We start from the raw sequence: 21437 nt of genomic DNA, 5'->3' as shown, positions 1-21437 counted from the left end.
AGGTATGTTCCTGTAGAACAGTTTCCTGGGTAAAGGTCTCTGAGGGTACTATTTAAGAAAAATTTCAGGACATTGTCTCAGCCAAATATGTGTTTTTATTTGTTTCTTCTTCATTTGGCTCTTTTCTTAATTATTAATTTGTTGAACACCTTTTTTTTCCTACAGTTCAGGTAACATTAACCCTTTTTGATATCTTCCAGCATTTGTTAGTCATCATTTGAGATTTGCAGAATAACTAGTTTCAACCTTAAGATGAATAAAGATCCTTTTATCTATGTAGACATTCCCTTTTCTTCTGGCATTACATCCTAAATTGATCATTGTTCTTCAGAGTTAAAGACATTCTCCTCTTCTAGGAGCCCAAGAAAGTAACTTCTCAGCCATTGATAAATGCTGTGAAAGGCCTGAGCCTCTAAAACTAGAATAGTGATAAGATTTTAGATATAATTTCTATTAACAGACTTTCCAAAATACTTTGAAATTGTATATATCAAATCATAAAATAAATAGGGAGTAGAGAATGTATGTGGTTTCTAAGGGACAGTGTGTGTGTTGGCTTCTTTACACCCTATTCATGTCATGCGTTCAGTTAAATAATAATACATATATCCATAGTGCATGCATACAGTCCTATGTATATATATAAATAAATAATAAGAGAAAATTTGTTCTTTCTCATTTGCCAAAATACATTATTAGTTAAGTTAACATTTAGAAGAATAGTCCCTATAGGTAGGAACAGACAGCTTTATGGGTTCCTATTTGTTATATAATTAAAACTTACATGCTTAAATGTTTTCAATAAGACAATCCTTTATTGCTGTAAAAATAACCAAGGTTAACTATTAATACCTCCTAAGCTATACCACCAGTGTACATGAAACCTATAAAAACTCAAAATGCTAATACTACATGGCAGTGCCTTGTCACACAAAATGATCTATTCTCTCTTGGTTCACACAGTCATTTCTCTTTTGTACTTTCAATTTTAGATATTTGTATGAGTTGTCAATTAAGACTGGAATCTCCTTGAAGATCATTATACTTCCATTTTACTCCATATGTCAACTAGCACAATGTTGGATGTAGTCTAGGAACTCAATACTTGTTAACTAGTGGAAACCAGTCAAGTAGAGGTAAATGCTGCATTTTGTGGGAAGAGCACAGATGTAGTGATCCAGGAGCTGGAGATTTCATTGCCAGCCCTGCCATTAAATAAGAGTGTACCCTTTCATAACTAACTCCATGGACTTTAGTTATATCACCTAGAAAGGGAGACTCAGGTAGATGACAATTAACATCCTTTTAAGCTCTAATAGTCTATAATTTTAAAGAGAATTTTCTGACTTCATCTCCTAAATGAAATAAATTCTCTATATTAAACTAATCCTTATAGCAACGGTCAATTCTTACAAATTTCCAGAAATTATTATCTTTGTTCTTATCCAAGATCTGCTCTTGCAGGTGCTGCCAGCCTTTCCCTGTGGTTGATTCACAATTGTTATAAATACAACAAATTCACACTGTGGTTTACTTTCTTCCCACAATTGAACTTACTCATCTTCCTATAGTCCCTATCTTGGCTAATAATATCACCTTTCCTCACAGTCACCCAAAATCAAAATCTTAAAATCACATTTGGTGTATCAGTCTGAGTTATAGCAGGAAGCAAATAATGCACTAAAATTAGGATAATATGAGGGATTTAATAACGGTATAGGAAAACCACAAAAGAAAATGTTGTACCCCAGAACAGAGGAGTTGTTACTATACCAGGTTCAAAGGATGAGATAAAGGGAGTGGTTACTGGAACCTAGAAGGAGAGAGAAGGGTTGAGAGCGCCATTTTGAGAGGCTCTGTGACCTGGGGCTGAGGATTTAATCAGCCTGAGGCAATCTCACACCTACTGCAACTGCTGTCAGACTTTAAGCACAGTTTTCCCATTTTGTTTCCATTTAATTCATTTTCTCTGACCATGGACTCAATCCACATCCCAGCATGTCTCAATCTGTAGTTCCTCATGAAGTATGAAGATATACATTTCCAGCCATGGCTCTATTCCCAGTAAGAGCAAGAAGACAACATAGAGTAAAGTGAATTCAAGGATCTATTTCAATCTGGTAAAAGGGGATTAAATCAAAGATTGAGGGCCCGTGCAGAGTGCTGAACTATACAGAATACGTCTGCCATTTTTTGTCCCTACTGGTCAGAATAAAAGTGCCTCAAAATATGGAATTAAAAACAATAACAACAATAACAAAAACAACTGGAAGCCGAAGAGCAAGGGAGCCTCCCATTGTAGACCACGCAGGTCAGCACTCCAAGGCTGAGAGCAGAACAGAGAGGGAGTAGAGAATAGATTTGGTGTGACAAGCAAATATATCCATCTCATTTGGCTCTCCAAATTTTTCTTTATTAAATTGATCTTGCTACATTCTCTTGATTATTCTGTTGTAATCTCTCTCCTTTACACACACTCCCCTAATTAAATCCCTCACCACCTTTGCCTAGACCAGGGTCTGGTGACCCATTCTTCATCTCTCCCTCCTGGAGCCAGTAGCAATCCATCAGTAAAGATCAAACAGGTGGTCTTTACTGGCCTCTCCATTGGGAATTTAATTTGTATATTACTTACTTCTGTGGAGCCCTAACACTCAGTGAAACATGGGGTAAATGCCAGTGCCCTATTAAGCATCTCCTTTGTGCTCCCAGGCCTTGTTAGACGGATGTGTCATCATTCTGTTATCCCACACTGTTAGTGATTCTGTTACATCAGCCTCGAGTCTTTAATCAAAGTCTTTCCGCATCAGAATTTCCAGTAGGAGCATCACAGCATCATCTGTGATCTTCTGTGGCAGATGGCTCAGGGCATTAACATGAAATGTTCTTCCAGATTCTCTCACCATCAAGTGATTATAAGCATGGAAAAGAGAAGCCATCATTGCATATTGGTGGCAAAATGAAAGCGGTGGCTTAAAAATAGAGCAAAATTGTAATGAGGAGAAATCGTAAAACTAGAGAACCCTATGAAAAGGCAAAAGTATTGGTAATTTAGTATAGCCACAGTAAGTGTTGCTGAATGATGTATGTAACTGGCATGAGAATGACTTTCTTAAGATAACCAGCCTGAGGCAACTTAACAGGGAAAGATCTCCAGGAATGGATACCCTGACCTCACTCTCTGCCACTGGCCAAACCCAACTAGTAGTCAGAGAGAAAGCAAGCCCACTGCAGACCAGACAAGTCCTTGTCAGCACTTAGAAGTGGCGATTCTAACCCTCACGTGAATTGATATAATGGTAAAGTTCTTTTTAATATGCCTTCTGATTGTTATTTTCATTTGAATGAACAGAATCACTAAATTCCAGGAAATATCAAAAGTCATGAAATTTATTTAGATGACAATTGAACAGAGTATTATTTGGTATACCTCTTTAAAAGCCTGTCTGCTATAGCTTTAATTAGTGTATTCATTCAACATTGAACAAAATACCATTGTGAATGTAATGTGTGATTGACACAGTACTGTAGATGGTAGTGGTACAAAGACAAGGAATTTATATGTCTGGCCCATAGTAGGCACGTGGTATATATTTGTTGAATAAATTAAGGTTTTTAGATTCTCAAATTAGAATGCCTTGTTTTGGCCTTCCCACCCTGTTCATGCTTATTACTTCTTGTGGTTTCACACCTCTGACTCAAGTAAGTTGATGATGGTTTTTGAGGAACTAACTTTATGGTTGAAAAAAAAGAGTAGGATTTCAGGAATTTAAATCAAATATAACAAGCATTTTAGTTAGGTGATACATTTATTTATATCGATGTAAAACACATGGAAGTCTGGAATTCCAAATCTGGCCATATTTTTGGAACAGTGATTCTTGGTTGACATTTTGTCCTATTGAAAGTTAAATGTGTTTAGTTTATAAACAACTCTTTACAAGCATCAGACAACATCCCATTCTGTTGTCTTTTCCTCTCAGAAACTTTATTGGTGAGTGGGAAAACTGTCAAAGTAAAATAAATGATGCATCAAAAATGATTTAAAAAGTTGGACATGCATTCTATGTCCCATTCTAGTGTTCATTAGACTGGGTGACATTTGGCTGGCTACTTTAAACTCATTCAGAAAATGACTTTGCTGTCTGTGAAGGGGAATCAGACTTTCAAATTCTTGTGGTATTTTGTGCCAAGGAAAGTAATTTTTAAAGTTAAATTTGTTTTTAATCTGAAACTTTTTCATGTTATTTCCTTAAGAATGACAAAGGGATATTTGTTAATAGGTACAACTTAATTTGTTAAAATTTAACAAAGAATACATGTAGTTCAGTTCTTGTGGGCCCAAGACAAAAAAAAAAAGCCACTATAATTTAAGCCCTAAAACAAATAAGATTAGGAGCACTTGTAGAAGAAGCATTTTTTCAGAGTTTTAAGGGTAGCACAGAAGCAGTGTATAGATAGAAGAATTTTGACTGTTGTATCCTGTTGATCCGAAGTACTTTCAGCTTACATGTCAATCACAGAAACATCACCCCATTGAGATGCATGTAATGACAAAAAACGACTCACCCCATGCCCAGGTTGTCTAATTTATACATATGACTTACTAATTATAATTGTTTTAAAGCTTTTATTCTTGCACCTTAATATAAATTATAAAACCAGCTCTCTTCTTATGCTCTGGAACTAATTATTATAATGGTTTCATTGGGTTATATTCTAGAGGACCCTATTAGAGGGTCAAGAAATTGGGTCATAATCATTGAATTTTAGTATTAGGAATTTGAATACCATCTAGTCCAACCTTGCCTCATTGCATAACTTTATTTCTGATGAGTGGTCATCTGGATGCTTCCTGGAACAGGAACTTACCTTCTTTGAGGGCATTACGGAAGGAAAAACAAATCTGCCTTTCCGCAGACTCTGTCCACAGAGCCTGCTGTTGCCTTCTGGAGCTATACAGAACAAGTTTAGTTGTTTCCTGTGCCGGACTTCACACATTTGAAGACAGGTTCTCCCTACAGCTTCTCAAGGCCTACCATTACTTTTTTGTGTGATAGGTATTCTGGGTTCCTCACTCCCCTGATTCATCTCCATTTTGTTGATCAGTTTGAGATTTTCTGTTTCAGATTAGAATATAGTAATTGATTTAGGACATAATATTTCCCATGTGATTTGATAATTTTGTTTCTGGCATACATTCATTTGGTTCATTGTTCTACTTTTCCATTTTGAGACAGGATAGAAAAGAGGTCTATGAGTGTCCAGCATCCTTGCTGAAACACTTCACGAGATCTGCTTGCCCCATTGCATATTCAGAAAAAATAATTTTTATCTGATAAGACTTCCAGTGGCACATTCTAAGCCTTCCCAGATAAATTGCTCTGTATGGTTCCCATTATTACTCCCAAAATTTCTCTTACTGTGGAATTTATGGCACTAAAATCCTAGGTACATCTAAATTAGACTTTCTATATATTGAGTTCTGATTATAGTAGGTATTATTGAATCAAAGTGCAGTTATTTTAATTGTTGCTGTAACTGATACTAATGATTGTTTCTCTCACAGTGCTTTATAGTGCTTCGTACTAGCAGGGATCAAATTTCAAAATTCTTGTATTTTGTGCCTTTTCATGATTGCCAAAAGGCACATATTTGCCTGGCATACTTTTTGTTTTAAATCTAGAATAAATGCTCTTTTACTTTGTTGTTTAGCATTTTCAAAGCACATGATCTTTAGAGGAGTTGACATCATGAATTAATATTTATTGAGAACCCACAGTGTGCCTGCTGCTGTACTAGCCTCTTTATAACAGCTCCCTCCATTGAGAACTGCTCCGCAGGCTAACAGCCTGCTCCCCTTCCTCCCTCTTTCCCCCTTCCCCTCCAGTTCATTTAAGAGCAGCTGCAGTCCTCACAAAGTGAAAACCAAATGTCCTCTGGGGCTTCAGAGGAACCAAATTTATTTTTCCCCCTGTAAATTAACTAGCTTCTCACTGTCGGTGTCTCTATTATTATGACTCTCTCAATAATTAATACAGTATCATCCTTCATGAAGAGTATGTTTATAATAGATTTATTAGGTTGCTTTTGGCCAAGAACAAGAGAACAGCATATGGTTATTTGAATTTCCCTTCCCGTCCTCTTAATTTCTTCTTTGCTTTGGTACTTAAAATGTTTAAGCTGACTGCGTATTAGATTTCAGTTGAGATATTTTCTAATTAATTCTGAAGAGGACAAAAATATTTTTCCTCTTCATTTTTATAATTAAAAATAGTAAACAAAAATAAAAGAGTTCAGGAGGAGAGGCAAGATGGCAGCAGAGTAAGAAGCTCCCAGAGTCAGCTCATTCTACAGTGCAGTTAATAATCACCCAGAGCTATCTAAAACACCTGTTTGGGGGCTACAAAATACCAGAAGAACATCCTGCCACATCCTTGGAAGAACAGAAGGAGGAGACTGCCCATCTGCAATGAAGATTTGTGAGTAGAGCACTCAATGCATGGAAGCTGGTGCCCACCCCCCACTGGCAGCGCAAGCTGCCTCGGAGCTATTCCCTGGCTCGAGTTGGAAGTTCTATTTCCCAAAAACGGGAGGAAGTGATGGTCAGGCACTGACTTTAGCTACTGATTAGTAAATCTGACTGGCTAAAGTCCAGTCCTAAGAACAGCTGAAGTTTGAACCTGTCCAAATTGGAAAGAGTCAGATAGCCTCCACTATAACTCTATCCCTGGCATGAAGGGAAGTGGGACTGGTTGAAAATCACAGTGATGGCAGGAACTGGCTTCTCCACCCAGGTCAGATTGTAGCCCTAGCCAAGGCTTCACCCCCAGCTCCCACAGGGAGGAAGCTGGGGGATACCAGTACCAGCTTCTCTGGGCACTTGCAGTTTATTTCAGCACACACAGACTAGATTGTTGAGCACCTGTGCCTCCATCCCTGTCCTCTGGTAGGATAGGAGCGGGGTGATGTTTCCTCAGCCTCTCCTGGGAACTGCAGGCGCTTTTGGTCTCTATGGACTTGATTGTTGGGCAAACCTGTGACTACATCCTCACCCCCAGTAGGTCAGGGGGAGGGGACAGTGTTTCCTCAGCCTCTCCAGGCAACTGCAGGTACTTTCAGACACATGGACTAGTTGTTGTACACTGCTCTGACTCCATCCCTGTGCCCAATAGGGCAAGAGGGACAGAGCTCCCTCAGCATCTCTGGCACCTGCAGCTGTTTTCAGCCCATATGACCTAAATTCTTGGACACATCTCTGGCTCCATTCCTGCCTCAACACGGCAGGAGGGCAGGAAGAGGAACAGTGTTCCCTCAGCTTAATGCAACTGCAGTCACTTTTGGCCCACATGGACTATTAAGTGGGCACACCAGTGGCTCCATCCCTGCACCTGACAGGGAAGGAGGTGAGACAGTGCTCTGTCACCCTCTCTAGGCAACAGCTGTTGCTTCCAGCCTGCATGGATGAGATTGTTGAGCAGTCCTGAGGCTCCATCCCTGCCACTGGCAGGAAAGGAGGGGGGCTTGTACTTTGTTAGTCTACCTGGGCAACTGAAGTCAGGTTTGACCCATGTGGGCCTTAGTTTGCTGCTCATGCCTGTGGCTCCATCCCCACCCTAGGCAGGGGAGGAGAGACGTGGAACTTCATCAATCTCTTCAAGCATTGTCCTGCAGGCTTAGATTACTGCACATGGCTATGTCTCCCTCTCGACTCCTGGCAGGAGAGAAAGATGGCAAGGACTTCATTGGTTCCTGGGGCAATGCAGGCAGCTTCAGCCTCCATGGCTTACAGTACCAACTGCATCCTCAGCTCCTACTACACAACCAGCAAGAGAGAAATGGCAAGAAACACCTGAAAAAGAGATTTAAAAAATTCAAATTGGCTAAACAAAAGCCACTATAAAGTTCCAAATTAAGTTGAACAAAGTGTCAAAGAGGGTCTGTAGCACAAAGCCAATGAAATAGAAAGCCATAGACTAAGGAGAGAAACAGTGCCCAGAATAAATACATCTAGTAAATCAGATGCCAGAACACCAACAGAAAGTACAGTCTATACCACGAAACAGGAAAGTATGATCCAGGCAAAGGAAAAAGCTAAGGCTCCCTATGAGATAAAGTAGTTGAGACAACTAATCATATTTATTCAAACACGTCTCCTTAATACATTCAATGAGATGACTAAAGAAATTAAAGATATTAAGAAGATACTGGATGAGCACAAAAAAGAACTTGAAAGCATACATAGAAAAATAGCAGATCTTATGGGAATAAATGCTATGATAAATGAAATTAAAAATACACTGGAGGCATATAACAACAGATATGAAGATGCAGAAGAAAGGATCAGTGATCTTGAAGATATTGCCTCAGAAAGTGAACATACAAAAGAACAGAAATAGAAAAGAAGAAAAAAATTGAACAGGTTTCAGGGAACTAACTGATGGCAAGAGATGTGCAAACATGTATGAGATGGGTGTCCCAGAAAAAAGAGAAAATGGAAAATGGACAGAAGGAATATTGGGGGAAATAATGGTGGAAAATTTCCCAAGCCCATTGATGACATAGATAGCTGTGTCCAAGAAGCATGATGTATTCCCATCAGAATAAATCCTAATAGAACTTCTCCCGAACACAGACTAATCAGAATGTCAAATGCCAAAGATAAAGTGAGAATCCTGAAAGCAGAAAGAGAAAAGTGATTCATCACATTCAAGGAATCCCTAATAAGATTAAGTGCTGATTTCTCATCAGAAACCATGGAGGCAAGAAGATAGTGGTATGGTATATTTAAGGTATTGAAAGAGGAAAACTGCCAGCCACAAAGCTTATATCCAGCAAGATTGTCTCTCAAAAATGAGTGTGAGTTTAGAACATTCACAGATAAACAGAAACAGAGAGAATTTGTAACCAAGAAACTGACTTTGAAGGAAATACTAAAGGCAGTGTTACAGCCTGAAAAGAAAAGACAGGAGAGAGGCTTAGAAGAGAGTCTAAAAATGAAGATTATATCAGTAAAATAACTAAAATTGTAAAAAGAGTGGTGAAAATAAGATATGACAGATAAAACCTAAAGGTCAAAGTGGGTGAAGAAAGAGCTACCTTTACAGTAATAACATTGAATTAGTGGTTTAAACTCCTCAATCTAAAGACACAGACACAGGTGAAATGGTAAGAAAATATGAGCCATTTATATGTTGTCTACAAGAGACTCACCTTTGATTCAGAGATGCAAACAGATTGAAAGTGAAAGGGTGGAAAAATTATTCTACACCTTTTTCCAAAAAAGAAAAAAGCTACCTTCGCTATACTTATATCAGATCAAATGGACTTTAAAAATAAAGATGTTATTAGAGACAAGGAAGGAAATTATATATTAATAAAAAGAGCAAATTCACCAATAAGAAATAAGAATCATAAATGTATATTCATCTAACCAGGATGCCCCAAATTACATGAGGCAAACACTGGCAAACATGAAGGGATAAATAGATATCTCTACAATAATAGTTGGTGGCTTCAATACACACTCTCAGCATTGGATAGAAGATTTTGGAAGAGGATAAATAAGGAAACAGAGTGCTTGAATACTGTGATAAATGGACTAAACCTAATAGACATATACAGAACATTGTATCCTCAAACAGCAGGATATACATTGTTCTCAAATGCTCATGGATCTTTCTCTAGGAAAAACCATATGTTGGGTGACAAAGTAGATCTCAGTAAATTTTAAAAAGATCAAAATTATACAAAGCACTTTCTCTGATCATAATGTAATAAAGCTGAAAGTCAACAATAGGCAGAAAAGGGGGAAATTCAGAAATATGGAGATTAAGCAGAACATTCTTAATTGGTGGGTCAAAGAAGAAATTGAAAAAGGAATCAATAAATATTTTGAGATGAGTGAAAACAAGAACACAACATATCAGCATCTATGGGATGCAGTGAAGACAGTTCTGAGAGGGAAATGTATAGCCATCTATGCTTATATTTAAAAAAAAAAAGATGAAGAAAGAGTCCAAATTAATGACCTAACTATACAGCTGGAGGATTTAGAAGAAGATCAGCAAACTATTCCCAGAGGAAGCACAAGGAAAGAAATAATAAAGATCAGAGAAGAAATAAATGAAATTGAGAACAACAACAATAGAGAGAATGAACAAAACTGAAAAGTTAATTCTTCAAGATTAATAAAATGGACAAGGCCTTTGCTAGAATGACAAAGAGAAAAATAGGGATAAATAAAACAAACAATGAAAATGGGGTTATTACTACTGACCCCACAGAAAGAAAAGAGATAAAAAAAGATCAAAAGAGGATGCTATGAACAACTGTTTGCCAATGAACTAGACAATATAGATGAAATGGACAAATTTCTTAGAAAGATAAAAAAACCTACACTGACCATAGAAGACATAGAAAACCTCAACAAACCAATCCAAGTAAAGAAATTGAAGCAGTCATTAAACAACTCCCAAAAATGAAACCCCAGGACCAGGTGGCTTTACGGGTGATTTCTACAAGCATTCAAAAAAGATTTAGTACCAGTCTTACTCAAAGTAATTCTATGAAGCCAGTAGCAACCTGATACTAAAGCCAGATAAAGATAACATAGAAAAATGAAATTACAGACTCATTTCTCTAATGAATACAAATGCAAAAATTCTCAGCAAAATACTCGCTAATAAAATCCAAAAACACATTAAAAAAATCATTCATCATGATCAAGTGGGTTTTATCATAGGCATACAAGTGTAGTTCAACACAAGAATGTCTGTCAGCCACATTAATAAAGCAAAGAAGAAAAATCACATGATCATCTCAGATGATGCAGAAGAGGCATTTAACAAACTTCAGCATTCTTTTTCTTTATAAAAATACTTCAAAAGATAGGAATTGAAGGAAATTTTCTCAACATCATAAAGAGTGTATATGAAAAACCCACAGCTAGTAGTGTATTCAATCATGAGGACTGAAAGCTTTCCCCTTGAGATGGAGAAAAAGGTAAGGATGGCCACTGTCACCACTGTTGTTCACTTTAGTGCTAGATGTTCTCAGACAAGAAAAAGAAATAAAAGTCATCCAAATTGGAAAGGAAGAAGTAAAAACTTTTGCTCTTCTCAGATGATATCCTATGTCTAGGAAGTCCAGAAAAATCTACAACAAAGCTACTAGAGCTAATAAACACATTCAACTAAGTGGCAGGATACAAGATTAATATGCGTTAATCAGTAGCATTTCTATACACTAGTAATTAGCAATCTAAGGAGGAAAGCAGGGAAAAAATTCCATTTACAATAGCAACTAAAGTAATCAAATATTTAGGAATAAACTTCACTAAGTATGTAAATCATTTGTATTCAGAAAACTACAATAAATTGCTAAAAGAAATCAAAGAAGACCTAAATATAAATGGAAGGACATTCCATGTTTACGCAGTGAAAGACTAAATATCATTAAGAGATCAAGTATACCCAAATTGATATACAGATTCAATGTCATCCTCATAAAAATTCCGCCAGCATTTTTTAAAGGAATGTAAAACACAGTTATCTAATTTACTTGGAAGGGAAATAAATAGCCAGAAACATCTTTAAAAAGGAAGCACAAAGTTGGAGGACACTCAGTTCTGGACTTTAAATCATTACCCACATACAGTGGTAAAAACAGCATGGTACTGTCATAAAGATAGACATATAGACATATAGACCAATGGAACTAAACTGATGGTTCAGAATCTACCCTCACATCTGTGGTCAAGTGATTTTTGACAAGGCTGTCAAGCCATCCCAGCTGGGCAGAACAGTCCATTCAACAAATGGTGCTGGGAGAACTGGATATCCATATCCAAAAGAAAAAAGAAGGACCCCTGTCTCACACTTTATACAAAAATTAACTCAAGATGGATCAAAGACCTAAATATAAAAACTAAAACCATAAAACTCCTAGAAGAAAATGTAGGGAAACATCTTCAAAACGTGGTGGGTGGGTATGATAACATGGATGAATCTTGAAGACATTTTGCTGAGTGAAATAATCCAGACAGAAAAGGACAAATATTGTATGGTCTTACTAATATCAACTAAATACAAAGAATAAACACATACAGTTAAAAATTAGAGTATAGGTTACTAGGAAATAGGATGAGGCCTGAGAATGGATACTGATGCTTAATGCATCTAGAATTTTAAATTAGCTAGACCTTTAAAGTATGGAAGTATAGAGCTGATGATAACACATTATAGGTGAGTATAACTAACACAGCTGGTTTTTAAGTGGAATTGGGGTTGAAAGAGGTAGTCCAGTGATGTAAATGTCAGTTGAAAGAAAGCTAGAGAATAATCTAGGGGCTAAATAACATAGCAAACCCAGAGGTGAATGAGGATTCTGGTTAGTAGTTCAAATACAAAAATGTTCTTTTGTAAGCTAGAAAAAATGTATGTCTATTACATGGTGGTAAGAATATAGTAATGATTGGGGAAAATACGTTTAATATAACTTGTGGAATATAATTAACACACTTATTGTAATATTCTTGTATCAATGCCAAAAAAGGTCATATATCAGCACTAATATGGTTCAAAAATAGGAGGTTATGGGATTTTTTTCTTTTTGACTAAGGAAAATGTTCAAAAACATTTGAAGAGGTGACTGCAGAACTCTGTGATGAAATTGAGATCCACTGAGTGTATACTTTGGATAGATTGTACAAGACATGGGAATGTATGACAGTGAAACATGTGGAAGAAGATGTGGTTAATGGTACAAATATGAGATTGTTCTCTTATAGACAATAACAAAGGTATAATACTAATACATGAAGTTAATAATAGGGGTTTATGGAAAAAATATCCCAAATGTTAGTGGTAATAGTCTGATGATATTCTTTCATAATCTGTAATAAATGTTCCACAACAATGTAAGGTGTTGTATGGGAATTCTGAACATTATTCATGATTGTTTTGTAAGTTCACTACTTCTCTAGTAAATATATATATATAAGAATTCAAAACCTGTCTAACATAAAAGGGGGATTATTAAATTTAATATTTAATCTTAATTGAGATAAGCTTTTCTTTTCCTCTTAGATAAACTGAAGTAGGAATTATATGTTGTAGCACATCTGTATACCATTACAGAAACAGTTTCTTTTTATTTTATGGCAAGTCTTTGATATATATGAATTCTCTTTTATATTGTGATCATCTGCATTCCTAGGATCTTGAAGTTTGAGCCTGGAGAGACTTGGCCTTTGGTTTAGATGGATACCTACAAGTTATGATGTTTGTCCGTACTTGGTTTGTGGCCCCTGAATCCACAGGATTGAGCAAGAAATATTTTTTTTTCTTTTTTTTTTTTTATTGACTTTGTAATAATATTACATTAAAAATATATATGTGAGGTCCCATTCAACCCCACCCCCCACCCCCCCTCTCCCCCCCCCAACAACACTCGTTCCCATCATCATGACACATCCATTGGATTTGGTAAGTACATCTTTGGGCACCTCTGCACCTCGTAGACAATGGTCCACATCATGGCCCATACTCTCCTCCATTCCATCCAGTGGGCCCTGTGAGGATTTACAATGTCTGGTGATTACCTCTGAAGCACCATCCAGGGCAGCTCCATGTCCCAAAGATGCCTCCACCTCTCATCTCTTCCTGCCTTTCCCCATACCCATCGTCCACCATGTCCACTTTTCCCAATCCAATGCCACCTCTTCTATGTGGACATTGGATTGGTTGTGTCCATTGCACCTCTATGTCAAGAGGAGGCTCAGATTCCACATGGATGCTGGATGCAATCCTCCCATTTTCAGTTGTAATCACTCTAGGCTCCATGGTGTGGTGGTTGTCCTTCTTCAACTCCATCTTAGCTGAGTGTGGTAAGTCCAGTAAATCAGATTGTAGGTGCTGGAGTCTGTTGAGGCTCAGGACCTGGCTATCACATTGTCAGTCCAGAGATTCAAATCCCCTAAATATATCTTAAACCCCAACATTAACTGCACCTCCAGCACATTAGCATGAAAGTCTTATGAAGGGAGATCCCATCTGAGTCCAGATTCATCACACATAAACACCATTTCCAAAGAGGGGCCATCTGCCCTGGTAGTTAACCCCATCGGCCATGACCATAACTCCCATGGGTCTCTTTAGCCCTCAAAGGAGCCAATATCTGGGGGTTGTATCTGCTTTATCTGTTTCTCTGACTCTGCTCAGTTGTGCATGAGGGCAATCCTTCTGCCAGCCTCCAGACTCTTTTTTAGAAACTCGTAGCCATATAAACTCATTTCTCCTTTCCATTTCCCCCTTACTTTAGGTCAAACAGCATTTTAAAGTCATGTTATTTTATGTAGACATGGATATTCTGCTGATCCGCATTGAACCTTCCGTATAAGGTCATTTTCCAGTTGCATCATCAGTTGGTAGTTGATAGTGGTCCCTCGGTGCCAGGGAGGCTCATCCCCGGGTGTCATGTCCCACGCTGGGGGGAAGGCATTGCATTTACCTGCTGAGTTAAGCAAGAAATATTGTGGGAACAGTTGTCTCATAAAAAATTTGACCTGTCTACTTCTAAATACTGTGAATAGTAGCTAGTAGTGAATTAGGAAATATGGGTTTCTAATTATGTTTCTTTATTGATAATATTGACTTACAGAAAAGGCTGCTGTTTGGGAGTTTTTGAAAAAGACCAAGTTTGATGAAAAGGAAGGTAAAACAAAAAAGGAATTTCATATACTTTTCTTTTTCTAAGCATGTTTGGAAATGCAAGAAGGGCTCAAAGAGAGCAATCCATAATGTTGGACTCTGAGTTCCTGTGTATCCAGTAACTCGTATCTCCTTATTGCTAGAAATGTTTGGGGCACTTTCTGCTTCTACTAGAACAGTTTTGCTGAGTTCAAATTAAAGTCTAATTTTAGAACAAGGTAAAACTTCAATGGACTGTTAAAACAGCACCCCTACCTGCCTTCTCTAATTAGAGGATTTAAAGTTGAATACAAGTTGGCCTGGGAAAAATCAATTTCCGTGAGTGTGATGTTTAAACTGGATCCAATATCTTAGAAATTAATGTCTTAACAATAAACACTCTACAGGAGTGATTTCTTTTGTAACTGAACTGTATTGTACAATTTTAGGGAAGGAAGTGGTAATAAGAGTAACTGTATTATACAGAACCAATCACCCTAGCTGTGATTTTTAATGAGGTTATGCAGCGTTATTATTAGGGTAGCTTTTTCCCCATAAATTTAAGAACTGGAGTCTGGCAGTTTATCATCATTTCTCTTCTTAGCTACTTTTGTTACCTTTAGTGTGTGTGTGTGTGTGTATATATATACATATATATGTACATATATAGTGTCATACCTGACAAGGATAACCTCTCCAAGGGTTTCTACCAGATTTATTTTTCACTCTTTTTATATAGTTTATATTCATTCATTCATTCAGTAAATATGTACTGAGTGTTTACTGTCTGCCAGGCACTGTTCTGGGGATTGAGATACAGCTGTGGACAAAACAGAAAACTTGCTCTCTTGGTGCCGACAGTCCTATGAGACAGAAAACAGATGTGTGATAAGTGCTGTTGGAAAAATAAAGCAGAGAAGGGAGGGAAAGAGTTTTAGAAAAGATGGTGAGAACTATTATCTTACTCGGCGGTAATATTTGAGTCAGGGCCTGGGAGAGGTGAGGAAGTGAGCCGTGCAGATTATCTGGGGAAAGATCATTCTAGGTAGGAAAAATAGGAGGCACAAAAGCCTGGAGGTGAGAAATTTTTTAAGATCTGCATGAGGCAGGTGTGACTGAAAATGAGAGATTGAAGGGGAGAAAAAAAGAAATGGGGAGATGAGGTGAGGTAAGGGATAAAAATGGAGCCAGATTACATACAGTCTTATTTTGTGATGAGTTTGGATTTTAAGCAGAGTGAGAGGGCCATGGGAGTGTATTGTAAGCAGAAGAGTAGTATGATCTATAATAGTTTCCTATCACTGCTGTAACAAGTTACAACAAATTTAGTGACTGAAAATTACACAGATTTGTTATTTTATAGTCAGAAGTCTGACTTCCAGCTGTCAGAAGTCTAAAATATTCTTGGTAGATTAAAATCAAGGGTTGGCAGGGCTGCTTTCCCTGTGGAAGCTTTAGGAAGAGAATGGATTTCCTTGCCTTTTCCAGCATCTAGTAGCTCTCTGCAGTCCTTGAGTCCTGGCCCCTTTCATCTTCAAAGCCAGAAATGGATGGTCGAGTTGCTCTGATTCCGCAGCGCTCCAGGCTCTTCTGCCTCCCTTTTGCTTATAAGAATCCCTGTGATTATATTGGGCTCACCGGGATAATCCAGGCTACACTCTTATCCCTACCCCACCTCCATCTCAAGTTCAGCTGACTAGCAACCTCATTCCACCTGCAACCTTAATTCCTCCTTGCCATGTATAATAACATGTTTGTAGGTTCTGGGGATTTGGATGTGGACATATTTAGAGGGTCATTGTTCTGCCTACCACATGATCAGACCTAAATTTCAACAGGATTATTCCTGCTGCTATAATGGCAGTAAACTGAAGCGGGTCAAATGCTGAAGCACAGAGACTAGATAGGAAGCTAGTGCAGAAAGCCATTTGTGATAAAGTGGTGGCCTGAACAGGGTGGTAATAGCAGTGTTGGTGGTGAGAGGTGGCTGGATCCTGGATTTGTTTTGAAGGTAGTTTGCTGACCTGTTAGATGTGTAGTGAGCAATAGAAGAATGGAATTGCCATTAATTGCCATTAATTAAAATGGAGAGAGAGTAGGTTTAGGGAGGGTCAGAGATTAAGTGGGGTGGGACAGGAAGATCAAGAACTTAGTTTGTGACATGCTAAATTTTAAATGCCTATAAAAACTTCAAGTGGAGGTATCAAGTAGTTAGAGAAATGATTCTGGAGTTTAGAGGAGTGGCATGACCTAGAAATAAATTTCTTGTTCTTCGGTATGTTGATGATGTTTTAAAGCAGACTATATGAGATCACTTATAAAATATATTAAAGGAAATAAGAGATCCAAAGTCTGAACATTAGAAGACTCCAACCTTAAGGAATTGAGGATCTGAGGAGAAACCAGCAAGGAAGACTGAGAAGGAAGTAAAATAGTTAAGAAAAAATCAGATCTACTAGGTTTGCTTTCCAGAATGTCTTCAGAATGTTAAAGTATAACTAGATGCGAATTTCACAACTTATATATTCCTAGCCATTTCCTTTTGAAAACTTAGAAAAATTATACTGGCTGGCCAGGCTATTACTGTACAAATATTCTGTTATCAGAGTTCTGTCTGTCTCTATCCATTGTATACTGCCCATCTGTGGATATGATATTTGTTTTATAAATTTGAATGAGCTACTTTAGAAAATGTGTACTAATGCCATCTTTTGAGGGTAATGTATTTATGGAGGATCTGCACTAAAATGAGAGTACAGAATGGAGCATGAAATTCATTTATTTCATTCCGCTAATAAAGACTAACCAGAAATTAAAATTTTGTAAGGTTGAACAGCTTTATATTCCATCGAGTATCGTCAGTATGGACAAATTGCTTTCCCTTTAAGTATGGATTTAACTTTTAAAAACAGCTATAGTCGTTCATATATTGTTAGGTATAGTTGGCGTTACATATTAAAAGCCTTAAATATTATATCCACATAACAGTTACACTGACAGGAATATATTCTAAGGAAACAGTCTTATATATGTGCAAAAGATTTATTTGTAGGATTGTTTATTATAGTGAAAAGTTGGAAACAATTTAAAGAATAGGGACTGAAGAAATAGATTTTGAGATATTCATTCAGTATAATACTGTGAAGTCATTAAAAGTTACTATGATGGAAAATATAAAAGGTAATAGAAAAAAGTGAAATAAAGCAAGAATATAGATAAAATTAATATGAAATGGTAGTACAGATGATCCTATTTTGTGAAAAATTCTACAGGTACACATAAATGAACATATGTATATGCAAAAGAAAGATATTTGCAAATGTTAAAAATTATTTCTAGATAATGGATTTAGGGCAGGTTTTCTTTTTCTGCTGACATTTTTTCTAAATGTTCTGCAATGAACATATATTAATTTTAAAATAAAAAATAAAAATAAGTGTCAAAGAAGATATAAGCATCGATCTTACAGATATATATCTTGTATTTAATCAGGCAGTTTTTGCTCAGAAAGAATTTTAAGATTACTTGGAACAATAGCAACACTAATGAAATAGATAAGTAGCTTCTCAAAAGGGTGCTTTGAAAGATAACAGTGAGTTGGATTAGGAATTTCTGAGATTTGGGGCGGTGGCGGGCAGGGGAGTTAAGAGTAGCCAACATCCAAATAAAAATATAGATAGTATGTTTGTATGAAAGAAAAATCATTGTTTTTCTTTATATATTGTCACACCTCAAATAATTTCTTAAAGCAAGATAGAACTTCCAGGGGACTTTCTCTCTGTAGGTACTTGGAATCCTATGCCTTGAGCTCACTATCTAATGAAATATATAAAGCACTAGGGCCAAGCCAGGAGCACCAATTGTGAGCCCTAATGGCAAGGTCCAGTTTGCACTGTTGGTTTGACAGGATATTCAATTTGTGGAAGACTGAGAGTGCCTCCTTTCCTAACTAAAGAAGCGACATTTCCCAGGTGCCCTGGTAATGATTCTGGTTAAGCAAGTCTGTCCCCTGGCAGGGCCATAGTTATAGGCCCTAAGGGTATTCCTACAAGGAAATGTAGATAGGATTCATTTGGTACTTGGCTACTTCCCTTCTCCAGTTTATTAAAAAACTAAAAGGAGGAAAGCTGTTTTTTTAAAATAACTTCTACCCCTCTTTTGAACAATTTTTAGGATATCTGCGTTGTCCACAAGTTGAATTTTCTGGTTGAGACTTAGAAGGGTGATAAACAAAATCTAACAACTTTTTTGTCCTTGCAGTGATTTCAGGTCTTCCAGCAATTGTGACTGACTGGGCCAGAAAGATTGTTATGTGCCTGGAAAACATCCTAATATAGTTTTGAAACTCTGTTTCACATAACCATCTTTTGCCAGACCATGCTGCCTGTGTCAACACTACTTGAGCAAAAATTTTAAAATTGGAGTTTGCTCCAGTACTGAGCCCCTGGGAGGCATCATTTTTCTGCAGGGATTTCAGATACGTCCAACAAAAATTAGTTCTGACTGGCAGTTTCATATTATTACTGGGCTGTGATTTCTTGTTTCTTGGAATTGATGGTTCCTTTCAAAGATCTCCTGACAGTAGATCATTTAGTTATTTCAGAGGTCTCTGTAGCCAAAGAGACCTCTTAGAACTTGAAATAATAGTAGTTATCATGTTAGGAGGACTTATTACATTCCCGGCATTGTGTTAAGCATTTTTATGGCTTAATCTTATTTAATTCTTACAACTAATAGGTGAGGTTATTGAGGTTAAGAAAGGAAAAGTGTTTACAGACAGTAAATAATGGAGTTGACGTTTCAACCTAGGAAATCTGACTATAGAAAAGAAACCTTACTCCTAACCCCACCACTATATTTTCTTCTGAACTTGATGCCTGCCTATTTGCACTTCAAATTATATATAATTGATGTTAACCTACCCCTCAAAGATCCCATAGCTGACCTTCTCCTCTGTGGGTACCTTTCAAGGAAGCAAAACCTCAGAGAATCCAGCTGTCCAAGAGGGAAACAAACACCTTGCCAAAAAAGGCCATCTTTGGTCCTGTTGGTAGCTGGTCCTCAGGACTCCTGACACCTAGTAATGGTTGAGCACTGAGCACTACAGCCTTTAGCATATCCACTCTACCAAGCAATATCTGCCCCTAACTTTAATTTCTATTGAAATTACCGTACTGCTTTAGTCCCACTGCTCTTTCAAGTGACCCTCTGTCCTCAAACCATGCAACCACTCAGCCCATCACTGATCTTTTTCATCTAGCAGCGTCAGAAAATGGACTGTTCATACTGAGATAACTTAATAACCTCTGAATGAACCCTAATTTAGTTTTGTAGTGGTCTTCCTATGTATGACTACACTGTGAGCTGCATGAAAAGAGGCACTTTATTTTGTTCACTCTTGTATCCCTAGTACCAAAGTATTAGATACTGAGTAAATTCTTGTTGAATGATCAAATTATGCATTACTGTGTGTACCCACCCTATGCAGATGAGAGTGCTGTAATAATGCTTTTAAGCCATTGGCAGGGCCCCTAGAGACTGCAGAGCTACAGAGGAAAGTCCAGGCAACTAAATGGTCCTATGCGCCCCTTACCAACTTGTAAGTGGCCACTGTGCATCACACCATGGGGAAGGCTGGGTTTGCTTCCTACATCCTGTGAAGTCCAGACCTTGCCCTGAACAGGAAGTTGGAGAATTGTTGAGTAATGGAGGCTATGCTTGAGAAGTGATGATGAAGAGATATTCTACATAGAGGAGACTTGAAGCACCAACCTGGAGTGAGAAGTATTTTCTTTGACAGTTAATGAAACCACACATTCCCACCTCTTATCACTTAATGTTACTCTCCAGGTTTCGATATTTATTAGCCTTAGTGGATGGAGCTTATAACCCCTTCCCTGCTGGCTCCTCGATTTTTTCAGGTTACCTTATGGAATTTATCTTGCTATATACTCACGACCTATTCTATTTCTTTGTACAGGTTTTCTACAATATACCCTGAAATTCCTACAGGAGACTGTACAATCTGTCAAGAACATATTCTATTTAATTTATTTGATTCTTCTCTCCCTGCCCTGTCTATAGATATACACACAAACACACACACACACATACACATTCTGCCATGTTCGGTACAATCAGATTAGATTATTTCTGGCCAGGTGATAAAGTGATGGAAACAAAATTTAAAAAGTAGTTTCTGTGCAGATGATACTTCCTTTCATTTGTTAATGAAACTATTACTGTAAACTCTTTACAAATATAAAATTCTTTATTCAGTTCAAACATAGACAAATGTATGTATCTAGTGCTAAAAGGACTCTTGTTTCTTTTTTTATTTTTCCAGGCAAGAAAACTTATCAGTGACTTTGCCATTATCTTGTCCATTCTCATCTTTTGTGTAATAGATGCCCTGGTAGGTGTGGATACTCCCAAACTAATTGTGCCAAGTGAGTTCAAGGTAGGTGAAATTCTGTCTTTTGACCATTCCTGGATCTCTCTTGCTTTCTTCTCTTTCCTTCATTCTGAATTGGTTTTGTACAACTATCTAGTTGTACTAGGATCAAAAATACATTTAATTCACTTCTTCACTAAAACTAAATTCAAATTAGAATCAAGAGCAAGGTTTGCATAGTGTTGATTTTTATTTCAAAAGATACTTTATAATAATATTACAAACTCTGTCTTGTATTTTATAGAATTTAAAAATTTCCAAAGTATTTTCATACACACTGTCACCTTGAACCA

General features: G+C 37.3%; 1 protein-coding gene across 10 annotated transcripts in view; it reads left to right on the top strand.

Annotated features, from left to right (window-relative positions):
• The window catches only part of SLC4A4 (solute carrier family 4 member 4), a 445649-nt gene that overhangs the window by 370641 nt on the left and 53571 nt on the right, over positions 1–21437 (top strand). For all 10 annotated transcript variants that reach the window (XM_058297298.2, XM_071216116.1, XM_071216109.1 and 7 more), the window contains one exon: positions 21037–21150. In XM_058297298.2, the coding sequence (XP_058153281.1) occupies positions 21037–21150 (114 nt within the window). The remainder of the gene's footprint in view (positions 1–21036; positions 21151–21437) is intronic.

Source organism: Dasypus novemcinctus, chromosome 1, assembly GCF_030445035.2.
Source record: "Dasypus novemcinctus isolate mDasNov1 chromosome 1, mDasNov1.1.hap2, whole genome shotgun sequence".
In the NCBI taxonomy this organism is placed as follows: domain Eukaryota; kingdom Metazoa; phylum Chordata; class Mammalia; order Cingulata; family Dasypodidae; genus Dasypus; species Dasypus novemcinctus.
The sequence above is the reverse complement of the archived record's forward strand: the minus strand, read 5'-3'. Positions and strand labels throughout refer to the sequence as shown.